General features: G+C 35.7%; 1 protein-coding gene across 1 annotated transcript in view; it reads right to left on the bottom strand.

Moving 5' to 3' along the window:
* Positions 1-11492, bottom strand: part of GRAMD1C (GRAM domain containing 1C) — a 57405-nt gene extending 45913 nt beyond the window's left edge. Inside the window, exons 1-2 of the mRNA XM_060010655.1 lie at positions 11403-11492; positions 6279-6359 (exon numbers count right to left, since the gene is read on the bottom strand). Of these exons, the coding sequence (XP_059866638.1) occupies positions 6279-6359; positions 11403-11468 (147 nt within the window). The 5' untranslated portion in view covers positions 11469-11492. The remainder of the gene's footprint in view (positions 1-6278; positions 6360-11402) is intronic.
* Between the last annotated feature and the right edge of the window lie 9853 nt (positions 11493-21345).

The following is a 21345-nucleotide window of genomic DNA, read 5'->3' as shown; positions in this document are numbered from 1 at the left end:
TCCTATTTGGATTCCTTTTATTTTTTTTTCTTCTCTGATTGCCATGGCTAGGACTTCCAAAACTATGTTAAATAAGAGTGGTGAGAGTGGACATCCTTGTCTTGTTCCTGATCTTAGAGGAAATGCTTTCAGTTTTTCACCATTGAGAATGATGTTTGCTGTGGGTTTGTCGTATATGGCCTTCATTATGTTGAGGTAGGTTCCCTCTATGCCCACGTTCTGAAGAGTTTTTATCATAAATGGGTGTTGAATTTTGTCAAGAGCTTTTTCTGCATCTATTTAGATGATAATATGGTTTTTATGCTTCAGTTTGATACTATGGTGTATCACATTGATTGATTTACGTATATTGAAGAATCCTTGCATCCCTGGGATAAATCCCACTTGATCATGATGTATGATCCTTTTAATGTGTTGTTGGATTCTGTTTGCTAGTATTTTGTTGAGGATTTTTGCATCTATATTCATCAGTGATATTGGTCTGTAATTTGATTTTTTTATAGTACCTCTGTCTGGTGTTGGTATCAGGGTGATGGTGGCCTCGTAGAATGAGTTAGGGAATGTTCCTTCCTCTGCAATTTTTTGGAAGAGTTTGAGAAGGACGGGTGTTAGCTCTTCTCTAAATGTTTGATAGAATTCACCTGTGAATCCATCCGGTCCTGGACTTTTCTTTGTTGGAAGATTTTTAATCACAGTTTCAATTTCATTACTTGTGATTAGTCTGTTCATATTTTCTGTTTCTTCCTGGTTCAGTCTTGGAAGGTTATACCTTTCTAAGAATTTGTCCATTTCTTCCAGGTTGTCCATTTTATTGGCATAGAGTTGCTTGTAGTAGTCTCTTAGGATGCTTTGTATTTCTGTGGTTTCTGTTGTAACTTCTCCTTTTTCATTTCTAATTTTATTGATTTCAGTCCTCTCCCTCTTTTTCTTGATGAGTCTGGCTAATGGTTTCTCAATTTTGTTTATCTTCTCAAAGAAGCAGCTTTTAGTATTATTGATCTTTGCTATTGTTTCTTTGTTTCTATTTCATTTATTTCTGCTCTGATCTTTATGATATCTTTCCTTCTGCTAACTTTGGGTTTTGTTTGTTCTTCTTTCTCTAGTTCCTTTAGGTGTAACATTAGATTGTTTACTTGAGATGTTTCCTGTTTCTTGAGGTAGGCTTGTACAGCTATAAACTTCCCTCTTAGAACTGCTTTTGCTGCATCCCATAGGTTTTGGATCATCGTGTTTTCATTGTCATTTGTCTCCTGGCATTTTTTTATTTCCTCTTTGATTTCTTCAGTGATCTCTTGGTTATTTAGTAACGTATTGTTTAGACTCCATGTGTTTGTGTTTTTTACGTTTTCCTCCCTGTAATTGATTTCTAATCTCAGATCATTGTGGTCAGAAAAGATGGTTGATATGATTTCAATTTTCTTAAACTTATTGAGGCTTGATTTGTGACCCAAGATGTGATCTATGCTGGAGAATGTTCCGTGCGCACTGGAGAAGAATGCGTAATCTGCTGTTTTTGGATGGAATGCCCTATAAATATCAATTAAATCTATCTGGTCTATTGTGTCATTTAAAGCTTCTGTTTCCTTATTAATTTCTGTTTGGATGATCTGTCCATTGGTGTAAGTGAGGTGTTAAAGTCCCCCACTATTATTGTATTACTGTCGATTTCCTCTTTTACAGCTGTTAGCAGTTGCCTTATGTATTGAGGTGCTCCTATGTTGGGTGCATATATATTTATAATTGTTATATATTCTTCTTGGATTGATTCCTTGATCATTATGTAGTGTCCTTCCTTGACTCTTGTAACATTCTTTATTTTAAAGTCTATTTTATCTGATATGAGTATTGCTACTCCAGCTTTCTTTTGATTTCCATTTGCATGGAATATCTTTTTCCATCCCCTCACTTTCAGTCTGTATGTGTCCCTACGTCTGAAGTGGGTCTCTTGTAGACAGCATATAGATGGGTCTTGTTTTTGTATCCATTCAGCAAGCCTGTGTCTTTTGGTTGGAGCACTTAATCCATTCATGTTTAAGGTAATTATCTATATGTATGTTCCTGTGACCATTTTCTTAATTGTTTTGGGTTTGCTTTTGTAGGTCTTTTCTTCTCTTGTGTTTCCCACTTAGAGAAATTCCTTTAGCATTTATTGTAGAGCTGGTTTGGTGTGCTGAATTCTCTTAGCTTTTCTTTTCTGTAAAGCTTTTGATTTCTCCATCGAATCTGAATGAGATCCTTGCTGGGTAGAGTAATCTTGGTTGTAGGTTCTTCCCTTTCATTACTTTAAGTATATCATGCCACCCCCTTCTGGCTTGTAGAGTTTCTGCTGAGAAATCAGCTGTTAACCTTATGGGAGTTCCCTTGTATGTTATTTGTCGTTTTTCCCTTGATGCTTTCAATAACTTTTCTTTGTCTTTGATTTTTTCCAATTTGATTACTATGTGCCTCGACGTGTTTCTCCTTGGGTTTATCCTGTATGGGACTCTCTGTGCTTCCTGGACTTGGGTGGCTATTTCCTTTCCCATGTTAGGGAAGTTTTCGACTATAATCTTCAAATATTTTCTCGGGTCCTTTCCCTCTCTCTTCTCCTTCTGGGACCCCTATAATTCAAATGTTGATACATTTAATGTTGTCCCAGAGGTCTCTTAGGCTGTTTTCATTTCTTTTCATTCTTTTTTCTTTGTTCTGTTCCGCAGCACTGAATTCCACCATTCTGTCTTCCAGGTCACTTATCCTTTCTTCTGCCTCAGTTATTCTGCTATTGATTCCTTCTAGTGTAGTTTTCATTTCAGTTATTGTACTGTTCATCTCTGTTTGTTTGTTCTTTAATTCTTCTAGGTCTTTGTTTAACATTTCTTGCATCTTCTCGATCTTTGCCTCCATACTTTTTCCGAGGTCCTGGATCATCTTCACTATCATTATTCTGAATTCTTTTTCTGGAAGGTTGCCTATCTCCACTTCATTTAGTTGTTTTTCTGAGGTTTTATCTTGTTCCTTCATCTGGTACACAGCCCTCTGCCTTTTCATCTTGTCTATATTTCTGTGAATGTGGTTTTTGTTCCACAGGCTGCAGGATTGTAGTTCTTCTTGCTTCTGCTGTCTCTATTTCTTCATTTTTAATGTGGATGTCTTTTACTTCTTTTTCTTGCCTAATTTCCCTGGCTAGAACCTTCAATATAATGTTGAACAGACGTGGCAAGAAAGGACATCCTTGCCTTGTTCCTGACCTTAAGGCGGAAGCATTAGTCTCTCACCATTAAATATGTAGGTGTGAATTTTATCATGCTGTTGAAATTTCCTGCTAGCCCTAGCCTGTTTTATTTTTTATCATGAAAGAATGTTGGATTCTGTCAAATATTTTTCCTGTATTAATTGAGATGATCATGTTTTTTGTCCTCTATTCTAATATAGTGTATTGCATTGATCAATTTTCATATGTTGAACAACCTTGTATAAATCATGGCATATAATCTTTTTATATGTTGCTGACTTTGGTTTGCTAATATTTTCTTGAGGATTTTTGTGTCTACATTCATAGACACAATGAACATAAATATTGGTCTGTAGTTTTTTTGTGATGTTCTTTGTCTGTTTTTGGTATCAAGGTAATACAGGCTTCATAGACTGAGTTGGGAAGTGTTCCCTCCTATTTAATTTCTTGGAATACTTTGTGAAAGACTGAAAGATTGGTATTAATTCTACGGTAACATTTGGCAGGATTCACCAATGAAACCATCTGGGCCTGAGCTTTTCTCTGTAGGTAGATTTTTGATTACTAATTCAATCTCTTTCCTTGTTATAGGTCTATTCAGATTTTCTATTTCTGATTGAGTCAGTTTTAATAGTTTGTGACATTCTAGGTATTTGTCCATTTCATTTAGGTTAACTAATTTTTTGGCATACAATCGTTCATAGTATAAACCCTTTATTTTTGTAAGGCCAGTAGTAATGTTACCACTTTCACTTCTGAATGTAATAATTTTAATTTTTTCTTGGTAACCCTAGGTAAAGGTTTGTCAATTTTGTTGATCTTTTCAAATAAAGAACTTTTGGTTCTGTTGATTATCACTATTTTTCTATTCTTTATTTCATACATTTCTCTTTTTTTTATAAATTTGTTTATTATTTTTGGTTGCATTGGGTCTTTGTTGCTGCATGCAGGCTTTCTCTAGTTGCGGTAAGTGGGGGCCGCTCTTTTTTGTGGTGTGCAGGCTTCTCTTGTTGCAGAGCATGGGCTCTAGGTACGCACGCTTCAGTAGTTGTGGCACACAGGCTCAGTAGTTGTGGTTTGCGGGCTCTAGAGCACAGGCTCAGTAGTTGTGGTACATGGGCTTAGTTGTTCCATGGCATGTGGGATCTTCCCAAACCAGGGATCGAACCCATGTCCCCTGTATTGGCAGGCAGATTCTTAACCACTGCACCACCAGTGAAGTCCCATATATTTCTCTTCTAATCTTTATTATTTCCTTGCTTCTATTTGCTTTCAGTTTAGTTTCCTCTTTCTTTTCTCATTTCTTAAGGTAGAAAGTTAGTTTATTGATTTGAGATCACTCTTCTTTTTAAGTATAGGTGTTTATAGTTATAAATTCCCCTCTTAAGCCCTGCTTTAGCTGTATCTCATACGTCTTGGTATGTTGTGTTTTTGTTTTCATTTTACTCAAAGTATTTTCTAATTTCCCTTGTGATTTCTTCTTTCACCATTGGCTTTCTAGGCGTGTTATGCTTAATACCCACTTTTTTGTAAATTTCCCAAATTTTCTTCTGTTACTGAATTCTAATTTCATTCCATTGTGATCAGAGAACACATTTTGTATTATTTCAATCCTTTTGAATTTATTAAGGCTTGTTTTATGACCTAGTGTATGGTCTAGTCTGAGAATGTTCCATGTACACTTGAGAAGGATGTGTATTCTGTTTTGAGTGGAATGTTCCACAGATGTCTTTTAGTTCTAGTTATATAGTTTTGTTCATCTTCTATTTCCTTGTTGATCTTCTGTCTAGTTATTCTATACATCATTTAAAGTGGGGTACTGAAATCTCCCAACTATTATTGTTAAATTGTCTATTTTTCTCTTCAGTTCTGCCAGTTTTTGTTCCATGTAACTTATTTATTTATTTATTTTTATGTAGTGATTTATTTCTGTCCCATATATTTTAGAGTTCTCTTATTAGATGCATATAAGTCTATAATTATTATGAATTCCAGATGGATTGACCTTTTTATTATTATAAAATATTCTTCCTTGTCTCTACTAATTTTTGTCTTTAAGCTTATTTTGTCTGATATAACTATAGTCACTTCGGCTCTCTTTTGGATATTGTTTCCATAGTATATCTTTTTCTATCCTTTCACTTTCCATCTGTTTCTATCTTTAAATCTAATGTGTCTATATATGGAATCTAAAAACGAAAATGATTCTGAAGAACCTAGGGGCAGGACAGGAATAAAGATGCAGACGTAGAGAATAGACTTGAGGACGTGGGGAGGGGGAAGGGTAAGCTGGGATGAAGTGAGATAGTGGCATGTACATATATACACTACCAAATGTAAAATAGCTAGCTAGTGGGAAGCAGCCGCATAGCACAGGGAGATCAGCTCAGTGCTTTGTGAACACCTAGAGGGGTGGGATAGGGAGGGTGGGAGGGAGACGCAAGAGGGGGGAGATATGGGGTTATATGTGTATGTATAGCTGATTCACTTTGTTATAAAGCAGAAACTAACACACCATTGTAAGGCAATTATACTCCAATAAAGATGTTAAAAAAAATAAAAAATAAAAAAATCTAATGTGTCTCTTATAGATAGCATGTAGTTGGATCATGTTTATCTCTGCCTTCTGCTTGAGGAGTTTAATCCACTTATGTTTAACGATTTAATGTAATGTCTGCTATCTTGCTATTTGTCCTCTTGCTAATGTAATGTCTGCTATCTTATTAGGTCTTTTTTGTCCCTCTATTCCTCCATTACTGCCTTCTTATGTGTTAAATAGATATTTCTAGTGTGCCATTTTCATTCCCTTTATGTTTCTTTTACCATATTTTGGATGGTAAGTTATTATTAAGTTATTTTCTTGGTGGTTACTCTGGGGATTACAATTAACATCTTAACTTGTAACTATGGATTTTGTTTTGCTTCAAGTTTCTTCTTGGATTTGAATAGTCTAGTCAAAATTAACCACAGAAAAATAAAAAAGAGCTTTCAACTCACAAACACTGTTTAGGTACACACTGGGAGGTTGCTATTATAACAAGCACCAGCCTCTGGTATGAACACTTACCTTGTCTAACAGTACGTTCTGCCACAACCTAAAGATACTGAGGTAACTTCTATCCCTGGCAGCAAAAGATGTGAAGAAAAACTGCAAAGACAAATAATAGGACAATTTTAATGTCATGGAAAAAAAGGGAAAGTATCTGTCATGACAGTCTGCTGTGACTTGATATAGTCAAAGCAAACTAGTAGGTCACCACTGCCTACTTTATATACTAATTTTTGTTAAAGTTTTCATTATAATAGAAAAAAACCGCATAACTGGTGCATGAACAAGGTGTCTTTTAAAATTGTACCTTACAGCAAAATAACTTTATCAATATTTACTAGGGAAAGGAGCTTGAACTGGGTAGCTATTTACATTCATTGTAGTTTAATTATTAAAATCAATCTAAATAAACTTATCAAAAAAATTAAAATTTTATTTATTCTGAACTTTGCAGAGAGATATAATTTGGTGGCCGTTTGAGCCAAATATACACAAAGAATAAGAGAAAACTGCAAGTGGACTTCAGAGATAGATTTGTTTTAAGGATCCTAATTTAAAATTATATCATCTTTCATAGTCTTCTAAAAAAATCCAGAAATACATAATCTCAATTAATGATAGATATAAAACACCCATGTTAACACTAAACTTTGCTTTCAATGTTGTATAAGAAAAATAGCATACTTCAATCTATAATTCCATGTTTGCTTTTAGCCCCATCTCTTCCTCTGCATGTAAATGATTTTTGCAAAGTCGTATCTTATAATAGGCTTTTATGAGAAAATATGACAAGTGGCAGCACTAAATACAGTCTCTCAGTGGATCGTCTCTTCTGATCCCCCAGTTAGTGACTTTGCATGACTGACCGGCTATTTTTAGGAATGAGAAAGCTCAGTTCCATTTTTGATTTATTAAATAAAATGCCAAACAAAATAGTATTTGAGGTGTTTATATTTTTCATAGAAAGGTTTTAAAGTAGTATTTTTCCAGTTAATAAACTGAAACCTAGTTTATATAATATTTTTCAAAAAGCAAAACTTTTTATCATGGGGATATATCTAGGAGCTCTTCCAAACACAATTACACATATAATATTGTGACCTAATGATCACTATTTACTACCCTTTATCTCCTTTTCTTAGACCAAATTTTAATAATCTTACAACCCTGTATGTAGATATATAGATAAGAAAAATCTCCTAGTCCATCTCTTTTTCACCATGGTGTTATGCTTATTATTCCCACTTTTTAAACTAAATACTTTGCTATCAACTTTATCCACTCTTATATACCAAAACCACATTCTCAACTCCTTAACACTCCCATCTTTCTGGGCAATCCATGTAAATTACCATCTTATTTTATTCCTTGTTAGATATCCAACTTCAAAAATTTACTAATAGGGCTTCCCTGGTGGCGCAGTGGTTGAGAGTCCGCCTGCTGATGCAGGTGACGCAGGTTCGTGCCCCGGTCCGGGAAGATCCCACATGCCGCGGAGCGGCTGGGCCCCTGAGCCATGGCGGTTGAGCCTGCGCGTCCGGAGCCTGGGCTCCGCAACGGGAGAGGCCACAGCAGTGAGAGGCCCGCGTACGGCAAAAAAAAAAAAAAAAAAAAAAATTACTAATATATCTTGCTTCTATAATAACCTTAGAGAGTTCCCTGGTTGCCTAGTGGTTAGGATTCCAGGCTTTCACTGCCGTGGCCTGGGTTCAGTCCCTGGTTGGGGAACTGAGATCCCATAAGTTGTGCAGCGCGGCCAAATAATGAATAATAATTATTATAATAATAACCTTAATTTGTGAGGAGTTCTGCATAATAACATCTCTAAGCTGCTGGGGCATAGAACGTACGCTAGAAACGAAAACAACTAAAAGTACCATGATTAACCTTCCCTTAACCATACAGTGCATGGAGGGATAAATACTTAGTGTAGATTTTTTTTCTCCATGATGATGGTAAAAGAGATCACTGAATCAATACAGTGAGGTAGTTAGGACCAGTGTCTCTGCAATTAAACTACCTGGGTTCATATCCTGGTTCTACCACTCAGTTCTATGACTTTGAGTCACTTTTATTTTCTTTAGTTTCCTCATCTACAAAATGAGAATAATTTCAGTAGCAAATTTTTGTGAGAACTAAATGAGAAAATACATGTAAAAAAAACTTAGCACAATATTTAGAACAAGTATGTTCAGCAAATACTAGCTGTGGTTATCATTATTAAAATTTAAATGCTTGGCCTTCCCTGGTGGCGCAGTGGTTGAGAGTCCGCCTGCCGATGCAGGGGGCACGGGTTCGTGCCCCAGTCCGGGAAGATCCCACATCCCACGGAGCGGCTGGGCCCGTGAGCCATGGCCGCTGAGCCTGTGCGTCCGGAGCCTGTGCTCCGCAACGGGAGAGGCCACAGCAGTGAGAGGTCCGAGTACCGCAAAAAAAAAAAAAAGAATAAGCTTATTTTAGGTCTTGTTCCCTTCCTGAACAGTTTGGCCCTAAAGCTGTTTAGCGGAACAGAGGAAAGCAAGGCATACATGGTAGAGGTAAGGGCAGGGGCGGAGGAGCTGCAGTAGCCCAAAGCAGGGTGTCAGCACCAGAGAAGAATGAGGAGGTTGTCCTCGTAGAAGGGCTGCCCTGTGTGGAGTATCAGAGCCCAAGCAGGGTGAGGAGAGCTTTTTCAGGATGAGAGCCCTAGTGTGGTGGTGGGATGGGCAGCAACCTGACTCTATGTGTCAGAAATCAAGTGTAGGGAAGGGGCGGCAGAGGAGATGAAGATGCGTTACATACAGGTCCACTGATCAAAGTAAATATATTAAGGATAATGGGAGCCTGGTTTCTCTCAGTCAGGGAAGGGAGTTACAAATACAAAAGGAAAGGGATTTCCCCGGCAGTCCAGTGGTTGAGACTCCGCACTCCCAATGCAGGGGGCATGGGTTCCATCCCGGTCAGGGAACTAAGATCCCACATGCCACATGGTGCAGCCAAAAAAAAAATGAAGGGGAAAAGTCAAAATAACTCTGTGTTGTTGGACTAGAATTAGAGGTATTCATGTGAATTGGTGATTTACCATTCACAGATAGACAGATAAACGTAGATGTACAAGTGGGAATATACGTGTGCGTATTATGTATATAGGTGTGTAATTTATATATATATTGTATATCCCCTTGTTCTGCCCAGTTAGAGGGCTCAAACAGTGACACCCTATAGCAATGAACAAACTGGCTTCTAAATATCAGTCTCCCCCAAAAGAAAACAGGACTTCTTGGAGAAATGGCTGATTCCAGGACTGAGGCAGAGAAAACCTGTAACATCTGGTGCTAAAAAGCAAGAAAGTGCTCAAATAATGCTGCGAATGGTCAAAAGGACACCGGAGCCAGCTTGAGGGGGCTCCCACTGGCCAAATTTGGGACAATTTGAGCATCAGAATAAATAATGATAGCAATGGATTATAGTTCATTGAATAAAATAAGAAGCTATGAGGTCATATTGATATAAGTAAATAAATGAATACATTTTATGAGGCATAGTATATTTACATAGTTTCAAAGTAGTTGACCACAAAACATTATTACAAAGGAACATAGACTAACTTTACAGTAATATCTGGCAGACACCACCTTATTCAATTGATCAAAGTGAATATCACCAGTAATGGTAGAAATTAAATCATGTACCACTTGATAGGATGCAATGGAAAGAAGAGAGTATCACTTCTGTGTTATTTCTGTCAAAATTGTATAACTTAAACTTAATCATAAGAAAATATCAGACAGACACAATTGAGGGATATCCTACAAAATAACTCACCTATAATCTTTAGAAGCATCAAGGGCACAAAAGTTAAGGCAAGACTAAGGGGCTAGTCCAGAATAAGGAAATTAAAGAGCATGACAGCTAAATGTAATAGGTATTTCTGAACTGGGCCTATTTGCTATAAAGGATTTTATTGGGATAATTGAGGAAACCGAAGCGGGTTTGAGAACTGAGCAGTGATAATGATCAATGTTAATTTCTTGAATTTGATGGTCATGTGGTGGTTATGTAGGAGAATGTCTTTGTTAGAAATACATGCTATATTTTCTTTAAACACATATTAGGTTCATTTCCATCTGCCATCTTTTTGGGGGATGAAAAACTCCCTAGCTGAAATATGTTTGCTAATAAATATAACTTGAGATTTTTCTTCGAAATTAAACTGTAAAAATGTTTTTAAAAAAAAAAGAAATACATGATAAACTATCTGGGATCATGTCTGGAGTGATAAGTCTTCAGAGTGACAACTTATTCTCAAATAGTTCAAAGGGGAAAAGTTCTTTGTACTGTACCTGGCAGTGTTCTGTAGGGATGAGATTGTTTAAAAAGAAAACTGAAAGTGCATGTGAAAGAAACTTTACAAGATTAAAAAGTATCATCATAATGATTCGACCTCATGATCGTGTTTCTCTCCCCTCTCCCCCGCTCTCTTTCCTCTTTTCTCTTTCATTTCCTTCTTTCCTTCCTCCTTTCCTTCCTTTCTTCCTTCTTCTTCTCCTTCATTCCCTTCCATACTTTCCTTTTTTCCTTCCTTCCTTCCTTCCTTATTTCTTTTTCTTTCTCAGCATTATGCTTCTTATGTCACATACAGAGCCCGTATCAATTTTCCAGGTGGGTAGAAAAAGATTCTTCATACCAAGAAATGATGGATATTGTAGGTGGATAATAAAAATGATGGCAATTAAAGAAAATCCCCATTCTAAAAAAGATTGTAGTGATTATGTGTTTATTTGTATGCTACCAAATCTCGGTTCAGTCTGGTTTTTATTAGTTGCTATTGTGCAGGTATTATTGACCAAACAACGATCATGGAATTATAGGGTATTTAGAAATAATAAGGATATTTGCTAAGGCTTATCCTACCTACCTCTTATAATGAAGAAATGAAAAATATGGGAGAAATTTCTCTGTAAACTATAAACTACAAAAAATTTTAGCAGTCATTTAAAGTTAGTCACCAATAAGTATTTAAGTATACAGAAATCTAGTGTTAAATACTATTAAATATTCCTAACTCCAAGAAGAATTGCTTACATTCCCAACATTGATGATCAGTATGAGGCAGATTTTCTCCACATTATGTTACAAGGCAAAAGTAGAAAAGTTTTTCACCTTTTCACCCTCTGTAAAGATCTGGATAGCATTTGGGATGAGTCGAGCGGTCTTCTCCTTGGTCATAAAGGTTATGTTCTTTAAAGCAATAGAAATCTAAACACACAAAAAAGGATAAAAAATTGCAAAACGAATTTCTCAGAAACATACACAACACAAAATACCAAGTATTACATCAATCTAGTCCAGAATATTCAGGTGAAAAACCTAAAGGAGTTAATAAGCACAGCCCGCATTCTCTGAGATAAACACGGTGAACAGATATTCTTCCCTTCAGTAATTTCTTCCATCAGCTCCTATACCTAATATTAGGATAAAGTGTGAGAAGACATATGGGTATTTATGTTCCACATTAACACACACAAAGACACACAAATACACACAAAAAATTCAGACAGTCTGTCACATAAGACATGCTTTTGGCAGCCAAAAGGAGGTATGTTCAAGCTTTTTTCAACCTGAAATCTCTCTTCCCAACTATATTAAATATACACAAATGGAGCTCAATGTATTAAGAAAAATATATTACACACTTATACTACACATAAATATATTTAGATGTATACAAGTATAGATAAATACATTTAACTTACTTTGAAATCTAAAGTACATTGTTTTCAGAAGGACTGTATACATTTCTATCTATGCAACTATTTGTATCAGCAAATCACATGAAAATACATCTTACTGTAGTTTCCCATCTGAAGATGTTGCTATAGAAACATAGCCAGTTTTCTGAAAGGTATAGTCGTCCCTGAAGCAAAATGTCCCTCTGAAGAGCACAAGCATAATCTACATTAAAAAATAATAATAATAAGGAACAGGTTAGTAACAAAAAAATGTGGCAACTTCATAAATCTTATACTACTTTAACACATGGAAAGTCATCACTTTGTTCATTAGTTCATTCATTCATTCATTCACTTATTCCTATACTTTGGGCACTATACACCAGATATTTTGCTAGTCACTAGGGTTACCAGAAATGGACCTTGCCCTCATGCAACACTGTCTAGAGGGGAAGGCATACAATAAACAAATAGAAAAATAAGTATAATGACCAAAGTGTGGAGAAAGCTGAGAGCATATAGCAAAGGGTATACAGGTATGGGGCAGTGGGCAGGGAGAGTATACATGGAAAAGTTCTCCAGGAAAAGTAATCTATAAACTGAGATCTGAAGATCAACAAAGGGTCAGCAGGAACATGAGGGAACAGCATGTGCAAAGGCCCTGTGGTAGAAAGAAACAACATCTTTGAGAAACTATACATAGATAGATCTCTTGCTAGAGAAGCTGGAGAAGCTAGCTCATGTAAGGCCTCACAGGCCATGGCACAGCGTGGATTTTATGAAAAGCCATCGATGAGTTTTAAGTGGGAGGACATGATCAGATGTATGTTATTAAAGACCACTTTATTCACACTGTGAGTATGGATTCAGATAAATCAGTTGGAAATCCAGGGGGGACCTGATGGTGGCTCAGACCAAAAGATGACAGTACTAGAGAAAGAAGTAGTTAGATTCAGAGATATTTAAGGGGTAGTACTGATGGGGAATTGGTAACTAATTAGATGTTGGATGAGGGTGAGGGAGGGAGCAAGGATGACTCTAAAAATTGTATACATTTTAAGTTTAGTTTCAAGTTTGATCCTCTCTACCTCAGCACTATAATCCAGCAAAATCAAGAGTGCTCTGGTAAATGCCACTGTCTACAAGCAAGTTAATACTATGCCTCTAAGATTAAGACCTGTCTCTGTGACTAAAGTAAATAGCATTGCTAAATTATTAATAATATAAGATATAAAGAGCTGCTGTGAAGAGATTTAGTTTAATTGATAAATTTTAAAACTATATAAAGTGATTAGCAATTTTAGGAAAAAGTTATTGAGGTTATGAACCTTAAAATATTTCAATTTGCTTGTGGTAAATTTCTAAGCAAACACTAAAAATAGAGCAAAGGAATGCAGTCTTTCACAGTGCTTCCTTCAGCAAAACAAAACTGAGATGCCATCAAACCAAAAAAAAGAAAAAAATCCTAGTAAATAAGCAGATTAAGTTACTCTTTTACTAGTATGCATCTCTAAAACAGGGACGGGGCTAAAGGTCACCTTGAAGTATCCTGAAATTTTTATCTAAAACGCTGAAACACTTTATTAATTCCATGCCTCTCAAATATCAGATCAGAAATACCTGGTAGATTTATTAAAACACAGATTGCTAGGCCCCTCCCTGAGTTTCTGATTAAATACATCTGGGCTGGGGGCAGAGTCCGCAAGTCTAGCAAGGTCCCAGGTGATGACAACTTTGCTAGTCTGTGGACCACATTTTGAGAACCGCTGCACTATTTTACATTAACTCTATTCAAAGCTATGCTAACATTTTAACTGAAGACTAATTGATATAGATTGACAGATTTTTTCCAGTGGTTTTTAAAAACAGTCTCCCTAAAACAGGTGTGTTTTATTGTAGTAAACTTATACCTCACGAAAATTGATTTTTTGTAAGATAGTTTCCTAGCAATATGTCCTAGGCAAGAAATGAAAAAAAAAATTTTTTTTTAATTTATTTTTTTTAGCTGTGTTGGGTCTTCATTGCTGCACGTGGGCATTCTCTAGCTTCAGCGAGCGGAAGCTACTCTTTGTTGCAGTGCGCGGGCTTCTCATTGCAGTGGCTTCTCTTGTTTCGGAGCATGGCCTCTAGGCGCATGGGCTTCAGTAGTTGTGGAGCGCGCATGGGCTTAGTTGCTCCACGGCATGTGGGATCTTCCCAGACCAGAGACTGAACCTGTGTCCCTTGCATTGGCAGGCAGATTCTTAACCACTGCGCCACCAGGGAAGCCCAGGACTAATTACCATTTACCTTTAGAACATGTAATGGTTGTACCTGCCTGCCTATATAAAAGGGTGAGATTTCTTTCTGCCTTCACAATGTCTTTTGCAGACTGCCTGTGATGCACATCACATTCTAGTTTAATGTTTATTCAATAATAAAACCAAGTGTTTTCTTTCTCTTTTACTTTTGTGGAGAGGTTTTCTGGGGTGGTAGGATATTTTGTTTTTAATTATATTTTCCCAACACATGTTCCAGCATGAAAATCTGCCTTGTTCACTCATTTAATCAGAGAATTAAAAAATGTTTTGAGCAGTGACATCACTGAAAAAAGCATTCTCCTAAGGTGAATACATTCAAATCAACAAACATATTTAGCAGTGTAAATATTGTTATTTTAGTACAAAACTAGTACATAGAACTTCCGGTCTAAGTTGACATGTGTCTACTTCCCCTCTTGCTCCAAAATTCCTTTGAAATGACAGGGAAGACGTATGAAAGAGATTAAATTCGTAACAATGCTGAGGGGTGGGTATAAAAACTAGAAGTTTTGATAAATTTTAGAAGACAAAAAGCAGATAAAAATGTATAAACCACGGCGTGGAGAAAGCCTCAGCTCAAAAAATATACGGGAAGGCTGCAGCAGAGATAACAGCCGCTCTTCCCTATGCCACCCCAGAGAGACTTCACAATTAGAATCAGCAGGTACAAAGAGGGACAGCTAGAACAGGGACAGATATCAAATAACTGGCTGGTGAACTCCCTATGGTAGAGGTCAGCCACAGTCACCCACATCTTCCAACAGTGGAGCCGCTATAGCTTTGCAGCCTCATCATCATTTGGTATTGTCAGTTGTTTTGTTTTTGTTTTTTAATTTAATTTTTTAATACTTTTTATTTATTTATTTTTGGCTGCATCAGGTCTTAGTTGCGGCACATGGGGTCTTTTGTTGAGGCACGCAGGCTCTTCCTTGTGGTGCTCGGGCTTCTCTCTAGTTGTGGCATGCAGGTTTTTTTCTCTCTAGTTGTGGTGCATGGGCTGCAGGGCACTCGGGCTCTCTCGTTGAGGTGCATGGGCTCAGTAGTTGTGGTACGTGGGCTTAGTTGCCCCGAGACATGCAGGATATTAGTTCCCTGACCAGGGATCGAACCCACGTCCCCTGCATTGGAAGGTGGGTTCTTCACCAGTGGACCACCAGGGAAGTCCCTGTTTTTAATTTTAGTAAGACTATTAGCTATGCTGTTTATTTAATTGTGCTTTTAATTTGTATTTCCCAATGACAAATGATAGTGTGCAATTTTTAATATGCTTATTTGCTATCCATATATCTCCTTTGGTAAAGCATCTGCCTATTTTTTAATTGGGTTGTTTGTGTTCTTACTGTTAACTTTTAAGAATAGTTTCTATTCTGGATAGAAGTGTTTCTTTAAAAAGAAAAAATCAGATATGTGATTAACAACTGTTTTCTCCCTGCATCTTATATTTTCACTCTCTAAAAAGCATCTTTTGCAGAGCAAAGAAAGTACAATTTATCAATTCTTTTCTTGTATGAATCATGCTATTGGTATTACATCTAAAAATTCACCATCGAATCCTAGTTCATAGAGATTTCCTCTAGAAAAACCCAGATGTTTTCTTCTAGAAGTTCTAAAGTTTTACAGTTTACATTTAGTTCTATGATCCATTTTGAGGTAATTTCCATAAAAAGTGTAAGGCAGGCATCAAGGTTTGCTTTTCTGCATATGGACGTCTAATTGTTCCAGCACCATTTGTTGAAAAGACTAACTTTTCTCCATTGAATTGCCTTTGCACCTTTGTCAAAAATCAGTTCACAATATTTGTATGAATTTATATCTGGACTTTTTTCTGTTCCATTTATCTAAATGTCTGTCCTTTGGCAAATCTCAGACTTTCCTGATTACTGTAGTTTCATAATAAGTCTTGAAATTGAGTAATGTGTGTCTTCCAGCTTTGTTCTTCTTTTTCAGAATTATTTTGGCTATTCTAATTCCTTTGTTTTTCTGTATAAATTTTAGAATCAGTTTGTCATTTTACTCATCTATGAAAAAGCTTGCTGGGATTTTTCATTGAGATCTTAACAATATTGAGTCTTTCAATCTATAAACATTTATTTAGACTTCTTTTGTCAATGTGTTACAGTTGTCAGCATATAGAGCCTGCATATGTGTTAGATTTATACCTAAATGCTTCATCATTGGTAAGTTCTGATGTAAATGGTATTTTAAAATTTGAATTCCAATTGTTCTTTGCTAGTACATATAAATATGACCCTTTATTTTACCTTCAAATGACCTTCAATCCTGAGACTTTACTAAATTCACTCATTAAATCTAGAAGTTTTTTGTAGATTATCTGAGATTTTCTACATGAGTAATCATGTCTACTGGCAATAAAGTTAGGTCTTTTCCTGTTCTTCCAATGTATATGCCTTTTATTCCCTTTTCAAGTCTAATTCACTCATTATACTTACAACTTCGAGTACAATGCTGAGTAGGAGTAGTGAGAGAGGACATCTTTGCCTAGTTTCTAATTTTAAGTGGAAAGCATTCACTCTCTCATCATTAAGTATGATGTTAGCTGTAGGTTTTTCATAGCTACTTCTAAGGAGATTGAAGTTCTATCCCTAACTTGCTGAGAGATTTCTTATGAATGAATGTTGAATTTTGTCAAACACTTTTTCTGCATCTATTGAGACGATCACATGGTTTTCCATAGTTGGTCTGTTAAGATGATAAATTTCATTGATTTTTTTTTTTAAGTGTTTAAGCAGCCTTGCATTCCTGGAATGAACCTCACTTGGTCATAATCTATAATCCCTTTTATAAATGCTGAATTTCATTTGCTAATATTTTGTTTCAACTTTTTATTTCTATGTTCATGACAGATATTGGTCTTTTCTTGCAATGTTTCTGTCTGGTTTTGGTATTTTGGTAATACTAGTCTCATAAAATGAGTTGGGAAGTGATCCTTCTTATTTTCTGGAATGGATGGTACTATTTCTTCTATAAATGGTTGATAGAATTCACCAGTGACACTATCTAGACCAAGTTTTCTTTTTATGGAAGGTTCTTAACTACAAATTCAATTTCTTTACTAGGTATGGGACTATTCCAGCTATACATTTCTTCTTGTGTGATGTTTGGTAGTTTGTATTTTTCAAAGAATTAGTCTATTTTATCTAAATTACTGCATTATGGGCATAGAGTTGTTCATAGTATTTCCTTATTATCCTTTTACTATCCATGGGATCAGTAGTGATGGCCTCTTTTCCATTCCTGATATTGGTAATATGTTTCATCTGTCATTTTTCTTGGTCAACCAGGCTCTCAGTCTCTCAATTTTATTCATCTTTTCAGAGAACCAGCTTTTGCTTCATTGGTTTTCTCTATTTTTAATTTTATTAATTTATGCTCTGGTCTTTATCATTTCTTTCCCTTTGTTTGCTTTAGGTTTAGTTTCCTCTTCTATTATAGATTTATTAGGGGTAAGCGTAGGTTACTGATTTTACTTCCTTTTTGTTTTTTAATATATTCATTTAACACTATACATTTCCTCTATATAGTTACTTTAGATCAGTCCCACAAACTGTTATTTTCATTTCGTTCAACTGTATTTCACACTGTTAAATTATTCTGATTCTTACAACTCGTTGCACCCTGAAACACTGTGATACTCCTTTCTTCTGGATCTTCACACATTATTTGACCTTTCCTTCTGAATTTTTTTACTGGATTTTCTTCTTCTACTGCTGCCATGATTCTTTTGTTAGTGTTCTTTTAACTCTATATGTTATCCATGGTTGAGCTCATCTATTCTCCTGATTTTAAGTGACATTGATATTCATTTACTCACTCATTCCTCTATCCATCAACCATCCATTCAATCACTGAGCACCCATTATTATAAGTCGAGTACTGACCTTGGTATCAGGGTTACAATAGCAAACAATATATATAATGGTTATGTAAATATATGATAGAGAAAAGTGCAAGGCACTTAAGGGAACACAGAGTGGAGGCATCTATCCAGAGGTGATATTTAAAGTAACAGCACTGATCACCAACCATAGTGTTGGATCAGAGTCCTACAGGGACCTTTCTATGTCAGATATAAAACCCTTCATTGCTGGATCATGGGAAGGCCCTGGGAATCCTAGAAGAGAAGCCAGGAGAGCTAAGGTATGAGGAGTCACTTGGGGGGCTAAAGGCAGTGGCTATTTACCAGTCAGTGTTTCAGTATTTTAACTACTACTACTGTTACTCTGGTGAGCAGTAGCTGAATACGAGAGCTGTACCAATCCAGTCAAATTTACAGTAAAGGCATTGCTAAATGAGAAATATACAAATAAAATATATATGTAAATGTATACAATACATAAATATATATTTGAAAATATATAGACAAAAGATAGCCAGGTACAGAGGAGGGAAAACAGTTCTAGGCAAACTGAAGTAAAAAGGCCTGAAAACAAAAGGAAATGACATATCTAAAGAAGGCTGCCTTCAGAAGGCTAGAGACTGAAGGGACCTTGATGAAGGATGAGGGACGAGAGGATATTTAACATATATGAAAGGCCACGTAAGTCAGGCAGTCAAGCTTTATTCTAAGGTCATTGGAATACTATCCATGAAGGGTTTTAATCTGATCAGATTTGCATCTTAGAAAAACCACTATAGCTACAGTATTGAATAGATTGAAGGCACATAAGAATAGGGGAGAGACAAGTTAGAAGGTTACTGTGGTATACATTAATCTTTATTTCCAGATAATATTTATATTATATATATACACATATATATGTATATATATATATTTTGTTTTAGTTGTCTTGGCAACTCAACCTCAACATGCCCAAAATTAAAATACTTGCCTTCCTCCAACATATGTCTTCCTTTGTACCACTTCTGTACCTTGTTAAAACTGTTCATATCACCCTGAATCATAGTGATTTGTTTATATGTGTTTGCTCTCCCACCACACTCCAAGTTCTTCAGAAACAGTATGGTGTGTGGCACATACTGAGTACTAATAAATATTTATTGAACTAGCCTATAAAGTATAATATTGTGGATTTGAAATGACAATGAGTTGTTTTTTAAAATAAAAGTTTAAATTAAATTTAAGATTCTCTGTTTCAGAAGACAGTGATCCAATATGTGGTTAAATCGAAGAACTTAAAGCGATTTGTACAGAATGATACCAATTAGATATTTTAATTTGTATAGATATGTGTGTCATTGACATTATTTCCAGATAGTACAATTATAGGTGGTTTTAGATTTCTACTTTGTAAATACCTGTATTTTCCAAATTTTATACAATGAACAAGTTTATTATAGCAGTGAGTGAGGAAAAACACTAAAAATGTAAATTTTTAAAAGCAAATATACATACTGAAAGATATCTACAAAATATTAAGCAAAATTACATATAGGTAGTAGGATCACCAATGATTTTCAATTTTTTCTTTATACATTTCTGTATGGCTTTAATGCTTTATAGTGAGTATATATCACTGTATTATCAGATTAATTTCTTTCAAGAAAGCAGTGATGAGTATAAAGTATTTTATAAAGGTTTCCATGAAAAGTATTTGATTTCAAGTGACAAAACTGGCAAGACACATTTGCAACAACATGTGAAAAATATCTTTTTTTTTTTTTTTTTCTGTATGTGGGCCTCTCACTGTTGTGGCCTCTCCCGTTGCGGAGCACAGGCTCCGGATGCGCAGGCTCAATGGCCATGACCGGGGCACGAACCCATGTGCCCTGCATCGGCAGGCAGACTCTTAACCACTGCGCCACCAGGGAAGCCCTAAAAATATCTAATTTTTTTTAATATCTAACAAGCTACTACAAGAAAAAGACAAATAACTGCTAGAAAAATGGGCAAAGTTTATGAAAAGAAAGGTTCACAGAAAAATACAAACGATTTATAGATGTTCAACCTCCCTCCTAATTAAAGAAATGCATATGTAAATACAATTTCTATCTACCAAATTTTGCTAAAGCCAAGTTCCTGAGGTGTGCCACAACAGATACTTACATACACTGTTGATGAGAATGAATATTGGTGTAGCCTTTTTGGAGGATAACTTGGCAACAGTATAAACCTTTTAAATGCTCATTACCTTTTAGTCACAATTCCACTTCAAGGAATTTAACCTACAATACATGTGGCACGTACGTGCCAAAACAAATGAACATGAAGGTTCAGTGTAGCATTAGTGGTAATAGCAAAAGACAGGAAGCAATCAAAATGTCCATCAGGAGGGGATTTATTAAACAAATTATGGTACAAAATTCATTCAATTGACTGCTAGGCAGCCATTAAAAGAATGAAGTGGATCCATAAGTAGTGCTAATAGAGCTCTAAACAGGACTGAAAACAGTAAGCACAGTGTGTTCCCATTTAAGTTCTCTTATATTCCTCTTGATATACATACAGAAAATTTCTGGAAATAGACATAAGAAATTGCTAAAAGTGGTTATCACCCAGGAAGAAGGTCAGAGTGGTCTTGGGTGAAACGATCTTTCACTTTTTTACCATACACTCTATTATCGTGAGACTATATTACATTCCAATCTTTTTAAAAATTGTTTTGATTCATTTCTTTGATATTTAAAGAACTAAATCGAACTCTCTAGAAATTCAGTTACATTGAATTGAATATTAACCAACAGCACCAGAAATCTGAGAAATTCCCATGAATAAATGGTTTAAATGAAATATGTACTAAAACTAAAGCCAACTTCAGTATTCTGATGGTAAAGAATCTATATTATACTTAGAGCAAAAATAAAGCACTTTTATAAGTTCTATAACTAAATTTTTCCTCTTAAGGCCTATTTCAAAAAAATTCTACCTGAAAGACTATATGAATAATGATAAAGCCCTAAAAGATTTTATAAAATTGCTCTATATCTGCTAAGGAGCACTTTTTTCTGAGGAACAGTAATATATACTGAACATCAGATTTAAACTTTCCCTACAAAACCATATGAAACAAGCACTAGAAGAAACTGACAAATCATTTCCTCTTAGGTCTATTTTTTAGCGAGTATAATTGACCCTTGAATAACATGGGTTTGAAC

This window comes from Delphinus delphis, chromosome 4 (genome assembly GCF_949987515.2).
Source record: "Delphinus delphis chromosome 4, mDelDel1.2, whole genome shotgun sequence".
NCBI classification, from domain to species: Eukaryota; Metazoa; Chordata; class Mammalia; order Artiodactyla; family Delphinidae; genus Delphinus; species Delphinus delphis.
Note: the sequence above shows the minus strand (reverse complement) of the source record. Positions and strands in the feature narration are given on the sequence as shown.